The sequence below is a fragment of the Dermacentor variabilis genome, chromosome 10 (assembly GCF_050947875.1).
Source record: "Dermacentor variabilis isolate Ectoservices chromosome 10, ASM5094787v1, whole genome shotgun sequence".
NCBI lineage: Eukaryota > Metazoa > Arthropoda > Arachnida > Ixodida > Ixodidae > Dermacentor > Dermacentor variabilis.
Window position 1 is genome coordinate 27,721,437 of NC_134577.1, and position 13,489 is coordinate 27,734,925.

General features: G+C 43.5%; 1 protein-coding gene across 1 annotated transcript in view; it reads right to left on the reverse strand.

Annotated features, from left to right (window-relative positions):
• The window catches only part of LOC142560213 (neprilysin-1-like), a 45,904-nt gene extending 34,900 nt beyond the window's left edge, over positions 1-11,004 (reverse strand). Inside the window, exons 1-5 of the mRNA XM_075672147.1 lie at positions 10,801-11,004; positions 8,409-8,603; positions 4,264-4,350; positions 630-760; positions 330-555 (exon numbers count right to left, since the gene is read on the reverse strand). Of these exons, the coding sequence (XP_075528262.1) occupies positions 330-555; positions 630-760; positions 4,264-4,350; positions 8,409-8,603; positions 10,801-10,914 (753 nt within the window). The 5' untranslated portion in view covers positions 10,915-11,004. The remainder of the gene's footprint in view (positions 1-329; positions 556-629; positions 761-4,263; positions 4,351-8,408; positions 8,604-10,800) is intronic.
• Between the last annotated feature and the right edge of the window lie 2,485 nt (positions 11,005-13,489).

The following is a 13,489-nucleotide window of genomic DNA, read 5'->3' on the forward strand; positions in this document are numbered from 1 at the left end:
AAGAGGCCAGAAGTTCAAAGGGAGATCGAGGCTCGAAGTCACCAACAATGGCTCAACAAAAAATGTCGCTGGTCGAAGCAGCAATGTCTGCGTCGTTTTTGTAATCTTTTTTTTTCCTATACTTTCTTCAAAGAATGTTGGTGGATCCTAGCGACATACCTTGTTCGACCACTGTTAATCACTTCAGGATTCCATCTTCCCGCAAATTTCTGTCTTGTTCTTCTCCATGCGAAGTTGCACTGAGCAATGTTGAACAAGTTGCTATGTGATAATGGCATCACAGTTTTGGCGAAAAGGTCACAGGGTTTAGTAAGCGAGTGCGCGGTTACCTCTTTCTTAGCTTCCTCGCGGAAATTTTGCCGCACGTAGAGGTAGCCGACAATCTCTGGCATCATTCGGTTTATTGCGTCCACACACTTTTTCCATCTGGCCTTCTCGACTTTGATTCCCGAAGACGCCTTGTCCAGCTCGAATGAAGCATTGCGGAAATTGTCCGAGGCGCGCGCAGCCCATCTGAGAATCTCTCGCAATCCAGCAAAGTTGAATAGACTGTTGCTGTAAATACATGTTACGATGTCACATTCACTTTACATGCTCATATGGAAGGATGTGAAATTTTGTTCACTCACCAGTCAACGCATTGGAGGAATGCGTCTAACTTACTGTAGTACTCCTTAGCGTAGAGTTCTACTGTTTCGTTTTCTGTCAACGTAATGTTCACCAGGGAAAACTGTTTATTGAGCATATGCAGCAGTGGAATCTGAGGAAAACGAAATGCTCTGCAATCACTGTTTTTATCGCAAGCTTAATGATACAACTGCGCTGCAGAAAATTTGATTACTCAGTGATGGTGAGTATTCTATAAAATTACTGCTTTCTTTACATGGTTTATTTTCAATTTCCGTTGATGAAGTGACATATATAGATAAATTTATTCGATGCAACCCGAACATCTGCATAGAGACACTGCACATCGCAGAAGTGGTACTGCAGGTGTTGTCACATGCCTATATTTTTGGGTATCTAAAGTTATTTTGGGTTGAATATGCACATATAAGCAGCATTACCGAAGTTCGAATACTTTTATGCCTCATCTATTTAAACGACCTATGGCTTCCCCCGACGTATCCAGACTTCACGATTGACTAAACAGCCCAAAATGGCCAAAAACACATGTCAAGAAGTAAGCGAATGTGCCCAGGCTACAAAATTACGTTTACTAAAAATATAGGCACATGTAAACCGCTACTGAAAAACATATAGCAGTTATCAGGAAAGGTATGACAAATAAGTTTTCCGGAAGCACACAAGGTGTAGAGAGGTTCAAGTAACAGACATTTGTCATTCACCGGACTGTAGCAAGTTGCACGAGGTTAAAAAGGAAACATGTAGATGTTTCTCAGAAAGAAAGTTTTGCCGTTGAAATATTTTTGTTTGCGAACCGTCACCACAACCTGCCGAGCCAAATCCAGAGGAAGAAGCTATTCCTTTTTGCGTGCGAGTAATTCCATTATACTGGCGGACTACTTTCTGTGGCTATGATGGGAAAACTACGGAGGCCCAGTTTCTGGGCATGTGTTATCGCGCCATGTAGTCCGGCAGCGTTCGACAGTGCTTTTGGTTGCTCGGAACAGACTCCCGAATCCATGCAGCTTCCACGGGCGACGGTTAGGCGTTTGACCAGACGCGGAAGGGAAAATCCGCAAAATAAGTAAGCTTTTACATTGTGTGGTGTTTTGTCTTATTTAATGGTTACTAATAATGTGTGTATGTTTTCTCTTCCCCAGGTTAAACTAACGAAAATTAAGACTCGGGAGTCTTTTCAGAAGCGCTCTCACTTGTGCGCGCTTTGCCTCCGTAGCTTTCCCTTTATAGCCACAGAAAATTGTCTGCAAGTGTAATAACGCCATCGTGAGCTGGCGTTAGCAGTGAAATAGTCGCACGATCTCTCGTACTATTCGCGAACTACACCGACAGCCGGTGGAGCTCGGCTTCGCGTGTAAGCGGATTGCAGGAGATACGTGAGCCACGCGGGGAAAATAACACAAGGGGGTGCAATACAGTCGAGTGTCCCCACAGAGTCTGTGAGGGGGAGCTGTCATTACTCGAGCACCAAGAACCACTAGCGTCGCGATGCAGCGACTGCTTCCACCAATAAGAGGGGAGAGTTCAGTCAACGTTTTTACTCAGACAACTTTTTTACCATGCCTTTCTTTTGGCATAAACGTCAGCTTTTAAATCAGAGCTCGTCTGGATTTCTTGTTGTCCCTTGTTCTCGTCAGTTTAGTGGATCTAGTCAACCATGACATCACACCATCCTGCCCAACTTTCTTCTCCTCATGAATGGCACATTTGTCGATGAATACAGGCCTTTTAAAACAGTAAAACTAGTCTTTCTATTCATATGGTCCCTAGGAACTAAAATTTTGCGTGAGGAGAAATTTTGAAGTGTGGCATATCACCAGATCCCGCGTGCTGGCCAGCGAGTAGAGGCGTGATTCGGTCAGGACAATGTGTACATACAGATACCAACTTGCTAATTAAGAGATTATTGAGCATCGGGGGTGCGTTAAAGATCTCCTGGTGGTCAAAATTAATCCGGAGTCCCCCACTACGGCGCGCCTTATAATCATGTTGTGGCTTTGGCGGGCAAAACCCGCGAATTCAATTCAATTCAGAGATTACTGAGGGCGAACTGAAAACTAAGAAAGCCGTAGAAGCAAGTATCAAAGACGCATGCTTCTGCAACTGAATAAAACAAAACGCTTTAGCAATTTCACTCGGCTGTTCGTGCTAACGTTACAGTTTGTGGTGCCTGTTCGTCAAAGTCTCTTGGTTGTATTGCGTCCTGTACTTGAATGCGCAAAAAATACACTTTCGAAGTTTGTGAGCACTCGGGTTTCGCACTGTGCATTTAACGCAGATATTAAATTATTTTACTTAATTAGAAATTAACACAGTGCCCTCAATGATTGTGTGATATTTACTGCTTGTATCAGAAGTCAGCTTAACAATTCAGAAATTGTGCTAAAGCATTCACAGTCACTGACAAAGCTGTTGTGAATGGTCAAAGGATATGACTTTTGAGGGATTGGGCAATGAAGAGATGGGCGTAATCACAAATTTATTTGCCGTGAAGAATAAACGGGCCACTCCGAATTATCAATACGCAAATAACGGTCAATAGATTGTGTAAATTAGTGCAATCAAATTTCTCATACAGTATCGTTTGTTTTGGAAAGACAATGATACAATATGCGCTACTAGAAAGCTAATATTTTAGCATGAGGACATATTTTCTCTTAGTCATATTGGGGGATATTTTTTTTCCTGCGACACTAGATAAACGCTCGAAACTTGGTGCGCTGTATATCTCATTCAGTCTTCGAATCGAAAAGTAACCATTTGTAAATAACAATATTTGTTAATGGTTATCGAATATTTGGAAATGCAAACTGTGTCCAAGAAATCGAACGAAAAGTTGCGCAAAATTACGATAAACTTGATTCCCGTGGCCATCACTAGCTGGCATAAAACCTGAGTTATTACGCAGAGGTGCCGGCGCATTTCTCAGGCAATCACACCTTACCGACTACCGCAATCATCCACACTCTCCTAAGCGTACTGGTTAAGCAAGCAAACGGCTTATTGGGTCATGATGCTCCATTCGTGCTTTTAATAGGCAGCGCTTCATAATGTGCAATGTAAGGACCGAAACTTTACAGTGTTACTAATGTGTGATCATACTGTCGTAATGCCAATTTAAAGTTCTTAACTGTAAGAAAACTATTCGAGAAGTGTTCAATATTGGATTCGCTTCGATTTGGTTCTTGGAATATTTTATTCACATTTGACTGAGTCTAAGAAAATTACTATTCGCAAACCCCTACCGAATAAAATCGTCGTATTAAAGCGGATAAATATACGGTCCACCATCGCCACTGGGAATCCAGTTCATGCAAAGGCAGCAACGAGTGGTCAGACTTCCGGCGCAATGACAAGTCGGAGAAATTGCTGAAGTCTCCAAGCTGGCCTTTTTCGATGCGATCATTTGATGACGCAGCAGAAAGGAGGCGCGTACGCTACATCAGTCCTTGTGCAAGACCACGTTAACCGAAACAAACATTGTCCCCAAAAGTGCTCGACAAAGGAATCGGCCGTTGGATTCCTCGCATGATAATACTTTATTTGATCTTACACAAGGCATGTTTCGTTTCTGGGAACGAGAGCGCTTTCGGAGTACAAAGACAGCGATTTGCTTACCTGAGTGAAATTCTTTTGTAATTCGCCGATAGTAGTTCTTTCATAAATATCCAGGATGTTGCGCCTTTCTTCCGGGGGTGTCGTCAGCTGTAGATAGCGAAAGTTGAGTGGGTGATTGGCAATACGAATAACAAGCTAGGAACTACAGAAATAAGAAATCAGTGACATGTTTAGCAGACAGCATGCATACAACGACTTACACTCCATAAAAGGCAGCGTATCCAGTGTGCGAAAATAGGTCATAGCAGTAAATGATAATTGTATTCACAACATACGCATGCTATTATCGCCTGCCAAGGCGGCTGTGGAGTTTCGCTGCTGAATACAAGGTTGCGGGTTCGATCCGCGGCCGCCACGGATGCATCCGATGAGGTGGAAGGCTGAAACACTTGTTCATTAAGTACTGGGTACATGTAAAAAAAAACACATGGAAAAAAATAATACATAACTTATCTGATAGCACCTGTGTTGCATTCGAACACTGATATCAATCAACCAATGAATCAATCAATAGTGGTTGTGCTGGCGGTGGTGATGATTGCAGGCGGGGCTAGCGTGTGTATATATATATATATATATATATATATATATATATATATATATATATATATATATATATATATATATATATATATATATATATATACATACATATATATATATATATATATATATATATATACATACAGACTCGACCGGCAATCGCTTCATTTCAGGATCTATTTTTATGTGAAAAATGCCCGTCACCAGGAGGCGACCTGTCTTGTCTCTAGCAAAAATGCAAGTGGAATGCAAGACACTTCCTTGAGAATTCTCGGAGGTCTTTCCTGGAAAACTAAATGTTCCGCCAGCTTCCCGAGGAAAACCTCTTCACAAGTTGTCCAGAATTCTCTTCCTTTCAGGAAAGAAACGCTTGCAGGACGAGATGAAGAGCTCTGTATCACCCCATTCATTGCACTCATTGGAAGATGAAGCATCAGCACGGCCGACATTAAAGTATAGAGGCGTGTACGCTGATGCTGCTCTTACTGATGCTACTCTTACATTCCCGTTACGAGAATGGGTGGTTCTGGCAGTTTCCAAAGTGAGCAAAAGGGGCGATGAATTGTCCTTTTACGAAGTTGGTGATTTACAGGCGTTCTCACTGCTGGCTGCTTTGAAGGCGATTCAGTGGTAAGAGTATCTGCTCTTTACAGCCGTAGATGGCAGCAGTAGTTGAGCCCTTCTCCTAGAAGTTCAAAGGGTGCTCACGAAAGCAGCGACAGGAGGAGCTAGGCGTTTTGTGCGGAAAGAACAAACCACTAGTGGTTTCTTATTTGCTCAGGGTTACACATAACCTAAAGAAGGTTGCGAGCCGTAACGGCATAAACATGGGTACCTGGCGTGCTGGGTGTTGCATGAAGGGTAGGGACATCGCACGCGACGCCACACGTCACCCTCGCTCTCGGAGGTCTGCGTTATCCGCGCGTTCCTTATTCGCTCAAGCTGTCGCCTGCGTTCTAACTTCGTTTGGGTAATCGCTGTAAAGGAATGAATGTATAAAAAGACGGAATAAATTCGAAAGAAGAAGCGTTGGCGATAGCGAGGTTCTAACCTAGGACCCCACGCTCCTCAGTCGAGTGTCGTGCCCATTGAGCTAAACCAGCGCCTCCGATATAGGAGGCCTGTGCACTCTGCTTGATGACTTCATGCTGCTTGAACAGCTATTTTCACTGCCAAGCCGGGAGTTACGAAAGTGGTCACGTAAACATCATCATGGCTTACTCGGGAGTGTCTCCATTAGATTCTGCGGCAGTCGGACAAGGTATCAAGACGTCACGGATCGAAGTTCGGGGGCACTGTGCTATCTATGAAGCGTTGGCCAAGCGCGTCAGCGCCCTCGCTTGTCCGGGAGTAGTTCATAACTCGAAGGAACACTCGGCGGCGTTCAGGTGGAGATTAATGCTTTTGCACGCTCAACTCATAAGCGCTTAGATGTCCTCAGATTTTTTATCAAATGAAGAGGTAGTGCATGTGTAAGTGAGACATTTGTATTGTTTCTCAATGTCTTTTTGATCTACAAGATGGATTAGAATGTTCTGCGGCGAAAGGTATCTGTTTATTCCGGCGTGTAGGCGCCCACGTGTTTGGGCTTTCTTGTCATGCTATATTTTGTTACGCTGAACGTTGCAATGATCCAGTTGGTACAACGCTCGATCTTTCTGTGTATCTTTTGTGTGGTTTCCCGTTCCCAATTTGGCGACTTCTTTCAATCAGTCATCTGCTCTTTCGTTGTTAGTCACACAACTTGCGAAGGCATCCACTGAAATGTAATCTTAATTCGTTCTTTTTGGCAATTATTTTAAGTGAAGCCACCATTTGACGACAGAACTTGTTTGAACGCATGTCGCGTGGTAGTTGTTGAATTGTTGACTTTCAATCCGAGAGCATTACGGTGTTGAGTGGGAGTCCGTTGTTAAGTTTGTAATCGGTGGCAACGACAGTGGCACACTGCATAATAGTCGAAGAGACTACGCGGTCGAAATGGCCAGACCAGCCAACACCGAAAGGTGGGATACAATACTGAATGGCTCTGGCATCAGAATCTACGCTGGCCGATGCGCCCCTTTTTTGGCCAAAGGTGTGGAGGCCAAAGTTGTACATTCCATATCAATTTAAAGTGAACACACTCTTATATTACTGTTTGCCGTCTGATTCGTGGACCAGTTTCTGCAAAAATGCTAGCGCAGATTGTCTGTTTAGAAAGATAGGTGAAAGAAGACATTTTATTCGTAAGACAAAGTTACACCCCGCGGAAATAGAGACGATGCTCTCAGAGTGGTAATGCTGTAAACGGGACCCTCAGAGGTGGAGACAGTCGGCTCGTCAGCTGAATAATGCTGGAAGAGTCGCACCTATTTTCTTGTCCTTTGGTATAATCATCACCGCCATCTCTGCCACTGTCACTTTCGGCCGAAGTGGGCGCAACGCAAAACGGGAGCCTCTCTGTCAGAGTACTTTAATTACATCTATCCAGCGTCCGCCGGATCACTCCTATGCCTGATAACTTTGCGGTTCCAGACAGGCGCTTTACTCCGTTATCCTTCGAAATGACACTTTTACATAATATACCAACGGTTATCAGCTCAAGCACTATGTGACTTACTGAATTCCACAACACTTTACTTTACATAATATCGTATTATATATCTCTGTTACGCTCACCACCTTTAGTTGTTCGTTATGCACTCGTTAGCTTTCTTTCAAGGCTCTTCGGTAATATCACCTTTCAATGAATACCCGCACACTGTGACTTGGTGGTGAATAAGCGGGCAACGCTGAAGCAAGAAAATTCTTGAACGATGCCTCTGAAAGGGAGCACGCATTGCGTTCTCACGAAAGGACACGGATGCCCTGGTAGTTTCTTCACGCGAAGCTGCGTTTGAGCACTGAAGTCAACCGGACTGACGCCACAGGGAACTGCACAAGTGGGACCTAGAACTAAAGTTTGGTGTGCATCCAAGGTAAAACAAAACCTGGAGTACGGTGCACCAGATTCGCCTTGGTGTCGCGTTCACCAGGTACTATACGCGCTTCACAGGTTGCAGTGACACTAGTGCAAATTGTGAACGCTGTAAGGTGCCAGAAACACTAGCACACGTGTTTGGAGTTTGCCCTTTTCCGCGCCCGTGAACAACAGACTCTGGTCTCTTGGATAGCACACGTTAACGTCAGACCACTAACTCATGACGGTTTCGGGTCCACAGCCGGACGCACACAGTGCAGTCGTGATTGCAGCTTCTTATAACATTTACAAATCGTGTGTCTTTCTTTTTTACAAACAACTCGGCTGCACGCATGGCATTAAAGATGTCGCAACGCAGTCGACTGGAATATACGAACTTATACTTCTCATTCTTATCATCACTTATTTCATTCCGTGCAGCCCGATTCTCTCGTGAAAGGTACACTGCCAGAACAAGCTATAGGTCAGAGCGACTTCTGGGCCTTTGTGTCAGTAAAGTACTATTTTTTTGTCTTTTTGTTATCCGAACAGTTTCAGCCCGGTATGCTGGAACCGGTGAGGGCCATGATCAAGTAGCTCTGTTTCAAATGCTCGTCGACATGAAACTATGGTGACAGAAGGGAAGAAAAAAGATTCTTACGTTGGCCAACTGTCCTTCAAAATCTACGAGCGTGTCGGCGAGCCTTGATAGTTCCTGTTCGCTGAAATTTCGCTTCATGAGTCCCAGCGCAGTCTTTACAACCTTTTTGTAAGCCGTTATTATTGGCACGTTTTTTGTTGCATTGGGATTAATTAGCTGATTCCTGCCCACCATTGGAAAATTTAATTGGTCTATCTGAAAAGTCAAATAGGTTGTTGATTATTTCACACTGTAAGTATAATACTAGGCTTTTAAAACCAGAATCTCAATAACTTTGGTAAATGTCCCAAGTTCTGAAGGCCCTGATGAAATTCAACATGTAGACACGACGTTCCTTAACGTTGCAGTTGCTTTGAACAGCTTGGCGTAATGCTAACAACGCAAGAAAATATTCCACTCGTGAAAGGTATTGTTCAGCGTCTTCTAATGCAACAAAGTCAAACCGGTTATAACGAAGTGCTTCGACCGCTTCGGGCTACGCAGTGGTGTGTATGATAATTTTACCTTTTGCGGGGTGTTATTGTTTAACGAACACTTATGACACATGTGTCCTACGCTGACTTATTACCTATGACTGAAGAAAGAAATGAAAGAATAAACGTCCCTTAATGCTTTGCCAGGTTAGTGTCTTTTTTGTCCAATGAATTGGCATGCTCCATTAGTCTAACATTGATGCAACGGCCTGTCTGGCCTATGTAAGTTTGAATACAAGATAAACGAATTTGGTAAACAGCACACTCCTTGCAGCTGATGTACTTATTGACATGATTTACCTTGCATGCAGCATTCCGTTTAAAGCCTTCCTGCTTCCTCTGAACCGTTGCCCCTAATTTACCCAGCTTCATCGGAGCAAAAAAAAAAAAAAGAAAAACGATATTCACACCATACTTGGCCCCTACCCTCTTAAAACGATGTGACAACGCGTGCTCATAAGGCATGACAACAACTTTTTTCCCCGCAACATTTTCTTTGGGCTGTTCCGAAAATTTCAGCGCTTTTATAATCTTATTAGCACCAGCCACAATTACAGAATCTGGAAAACCGGCCTCTCTGCATCTCTGGACTTGGACCATCAGGTTACTGGACATTTGATGAGTACACGATTTTTTGTCAGCCATACCAATACATCCTGTTACAATTCCGAATTTAACAAGCTTAGAGTGACAAGACGCGTAGTTTACAAGTGGTTTTTCACTCCTGGGAGCGTATCGCCAGCATATATGGTTAGGCAAAAAGGTCAAATTCAGATCTAAGAACTGCAGGACGTTCCTCTGTAGGATCTCATGTGTGAAGCTAAGTCCAGACCCATGCTTAGAAAAAATATCGAGTAAGTCAGGCACACATTCAGCACCCTTAGACCTAACCAAAATTAGGAAATCATCCACGTATCGAAAAATTCTAATATACCTTCCATTTAAGTCCTTCTCTACTTTCCTGTCAACATAACTTAGAAAAATGTAACTAAGTATTGGGGCAATTTTGGCACCAATAAACACCCCCGACTTTCGCTTGTAAACTTTATCTTCCCACATTACATAGGTATTCTCTAAATAAAAGGATAAAAGTTCCATGAAGGACCCACTCGTAATGCCACAATTATTTCGGAATGCACACTCATCGTTTTGGTCTGAGATGCAGTTCTGAACACATTGCAGAAGTTGATTATGGGGAAGAGAATAGAATAAATCGACCACATCTATGCTAAAAACAAAGCACGAAGCCGGGTTCTCCTTCAAAAGAAACTTTACAACTGCTTCCGAGTTAGGCACAACAAATGAAGCCCGTTTATGAAGCCGACCGGCGATACCTTGCTGGGAGAAGGAGCTCTCGTCCACCAAGTACGTCGAGTAGCCATGGCCAGTGGAGTCCTGGAATGAGGACACCGCCCACTCGACCTCTACAGCAACGACATCGATGGTCCAAATAAATGTTTTCTCTCTTTTCTTCCATCCTCTCTCTCTCTGTGGTCTTTCTTTTCCCCTTTCCCATTACCCCGGTGTAGGGTTAGCCAACCGGACGTTATTCTGGTTAACCTCCCTGCTTTCTACTTTTCTCTTTCCTTCTCTCTCTCTCTCTCTCTCTCTCTCTCTTGCATTAAGATATGTTCAATTTGCGATTCGTCTTAAATAATTAATTGTGTATTACTCTATGCACGCGGGTTTTCGCGTCGGGTTTAGAGCGTAAATTTATATGCCCATTTTCGTTAGAGTAGGGTTTCAGCGTTTTGAAATATTTTGAGAACTACTTTTTTAGTAATATTAAATGCCGGTTGAAAGATTTTTCATGTCGCTCGTGCCTATTCCTACGTAAAGGCACTGTTTGCGCGTTTGTGCATTGAAACAGAAAGAAAGCAGTTGCATTTCATAGCGGTTTCTCGTCAAAGATTTCTTACCTGAACCACGTAAGACGTGAGCTTTTGGACATCTCTGTCAACGTAGAATGGCAGCAAAGAGTAGATAGGAATGTTTTTAAGCACTTCAGTACAGTTTCCTATATCGAGAGCCATTTTGTTGTCTTCAGGATTTATTGGCCACTGACCAAATCCTGAACGAGTAATTATTTTGTACAGAACTTCAAGTTGATCTTGCTTTGCCGGAACGTCTGCGAAATCGAGAGGGCAGGCTGAAAAGAACTAGTTTGCTAGGCAGACTTGAGCATCGCCAGTTGTGGTATACAGAGTTTCCCAGCTATTATGAACCAAGAGCAAGAAAAAGACATGGAATATTCTCCCCGTATAAGACCAAGGAATGCACCTTGAAGACTTGTAGAGAAACAGACTGTAATTTTTTTCATTCCTGACGTCCAAATATTTCATTAAAAATTATATGAGTTTTCTTTCTTAAATAAGAGTAGCGCGTTATGATCTCCGTGCCGTAGAAAAATCCGGGTTCGCAGTGTTCCGATTCGCCCATGAGCGAAAGTTTTCGTGTATACAGGTGTATATATGCGTGTGTGCATGCGACTGAGCAGCTTGTCAATTCTCCTCGGCTCGGTCTTCAAAGGAGAGCAAAATGGAATTGCCCCGTGTCTAGTGGCCTTTCCTGTGAGAGAAGCGACCATTTTTCCACCATTACCTTACCACTCCACGTTCTAAGCGCTGTCAAAGGCGGCCGAGACGCCTTATACCTAGCCGGGTTCTCGGCCTGCGGCGCACGTGCGATTCCGGAACTATGAGGCCAGAGCCGCTTACAAATCGTTCTATATTGAGTTACCCATCCCTAAAGGCATCTATTGCGGACAAATCAAGGAAATATTTAGGCACTTAGGGCCCTCGGAGCTGTACTTTTCGGCGATAAGGTTGCCTCGCCGCATGTGGGATTAGCTCACTGAGCTATGGAATGCTCGGTTGCCATAGTCGGAAGCTCAAATCCCACTAGAAGAGGGTGTTTTTTTTTACCATGGTGAGCTTGAAATTTACCTCCTCTAGAGCACATCTGCAGGCTTGGATTGACGCCTGTGACCGTCAAAAGATGCCAAGAGTGAGTGGGGCTATATTAATCCAGGTACAACCAAATTAGGAAGGCCCACTGAGCTCTAACAAGACACTCCCTCACCAGAACAGGAATTGGCCTCCCTGGAGCAGTATTCGGCCACCCCCTAAAGGTGGCTCACTCAATTACCCAATGGCCCTCAGTCCCCAGCAGCTGTGGAACAACTGACCAAGGCGGCAGTCAGACCTATAACGCAGCAGAGGCTGCTAAGAATCTCTGAATCCGGACAGACCACCAATGGAAACTGACCCTTGCAACGTTTAACACCCGAACCCTCTAGAGTTTGGCTAGCTCAGCAGGACTCTTAGAGGAATTATCAGACATATTGTTTGGGATATCATCGGCCTTAGCGAGATTAGAAGCACTGGTGAGGCTTATACTTTGCACAATAACGGACATGTTCTCTGCTATAGAGGTCTCCTAGACAAGAAGCAATCAGGGATAGGATTCCTAATTCATAAGGTCATAGCGAGCAACACTGACGAATTCTACAGCATTAATGAGAGGGTAGCTGTAGTCGTAATCAAGCTTAATAAGAGGTGTAGGTTAAAGGCAGTACAAGCCTACGCTCCAACATCCAGTCACGACGATGAGCAAGTAGATTAGTTTTATGAAGATGTTGAATTGGCGATGAGAAAAGTGCAAACTCAGTATACCATAGTAATGGGCGACTTCAATGCAAAAGTGGGGAGAAGGCAGGCTGGGGAACAAGCAATTGGCAACTACGGCGTCAATTCTCGGAACGCTAGAGGAGAGATGCCGGTAGAATTTGCAGAAAAGAATAAGCTTCGAATAATGAACACTTTCTTCAAAAAGCGTAGCAACAGAAAGTGGACCTGGAAAAGTCCTAATTGTGAAAGAAGAAATGAAATTGACTTCATACTTTCTGCTGATGCCAGCATAGTGCAGGATGTAGAAGTGATAGGTAGGGTAAAGTGCAGTGATCATAAGTAAGTGAGGGCTAAGATTCACCTTAATTTTAACAGAGCAATAGTAAAACTGGTAAAAAGAACACGTCAACTTAGAGGCAGTAAAAGTAAAAGCAGACAAATTTAAGTTGGTACATGCAAGCAAATATGCAGCCTTAGAACAAAGAGATGATGATGATGCCATAGATATAGTCAATGAAACTGTAACGAGGCTGGCTTTAGAGGCAGCAATTGAAGTGGGAGGCAAGGCACCAAGGAAACCAGTAGCCAAGCTCTCCCAAGTTGAAAAGGACCTAATAAAGAAACGACAAAGAATGAAAGTGTCCAACTCAAGAGAAGATAGAATTCGCAGAACTGTCAAACCTGATTAACAAAACGCTGACGCATATATTTACAAGAAGAAGAATTATTTCGGTATAATTACATACCACTCCTGTATTCTCAAGTTTAATGAAGGCAGTTAAGTGCTGGCGACAAAAGCTGACTTTTAAACTCAAGGGGAATAATTGTCCTTAAGAGAACTGCACGAATAACCGCGCAACACGTTTGCAGCCTGGCCGCAAACATGTGTGCCTGCTGCACGACCAGTGGTCCAAAACGCTAAATGAATGGATGCCGCAAAAACTATTAGACGTTGTAAAATACAAAAGAAAAAATGCAG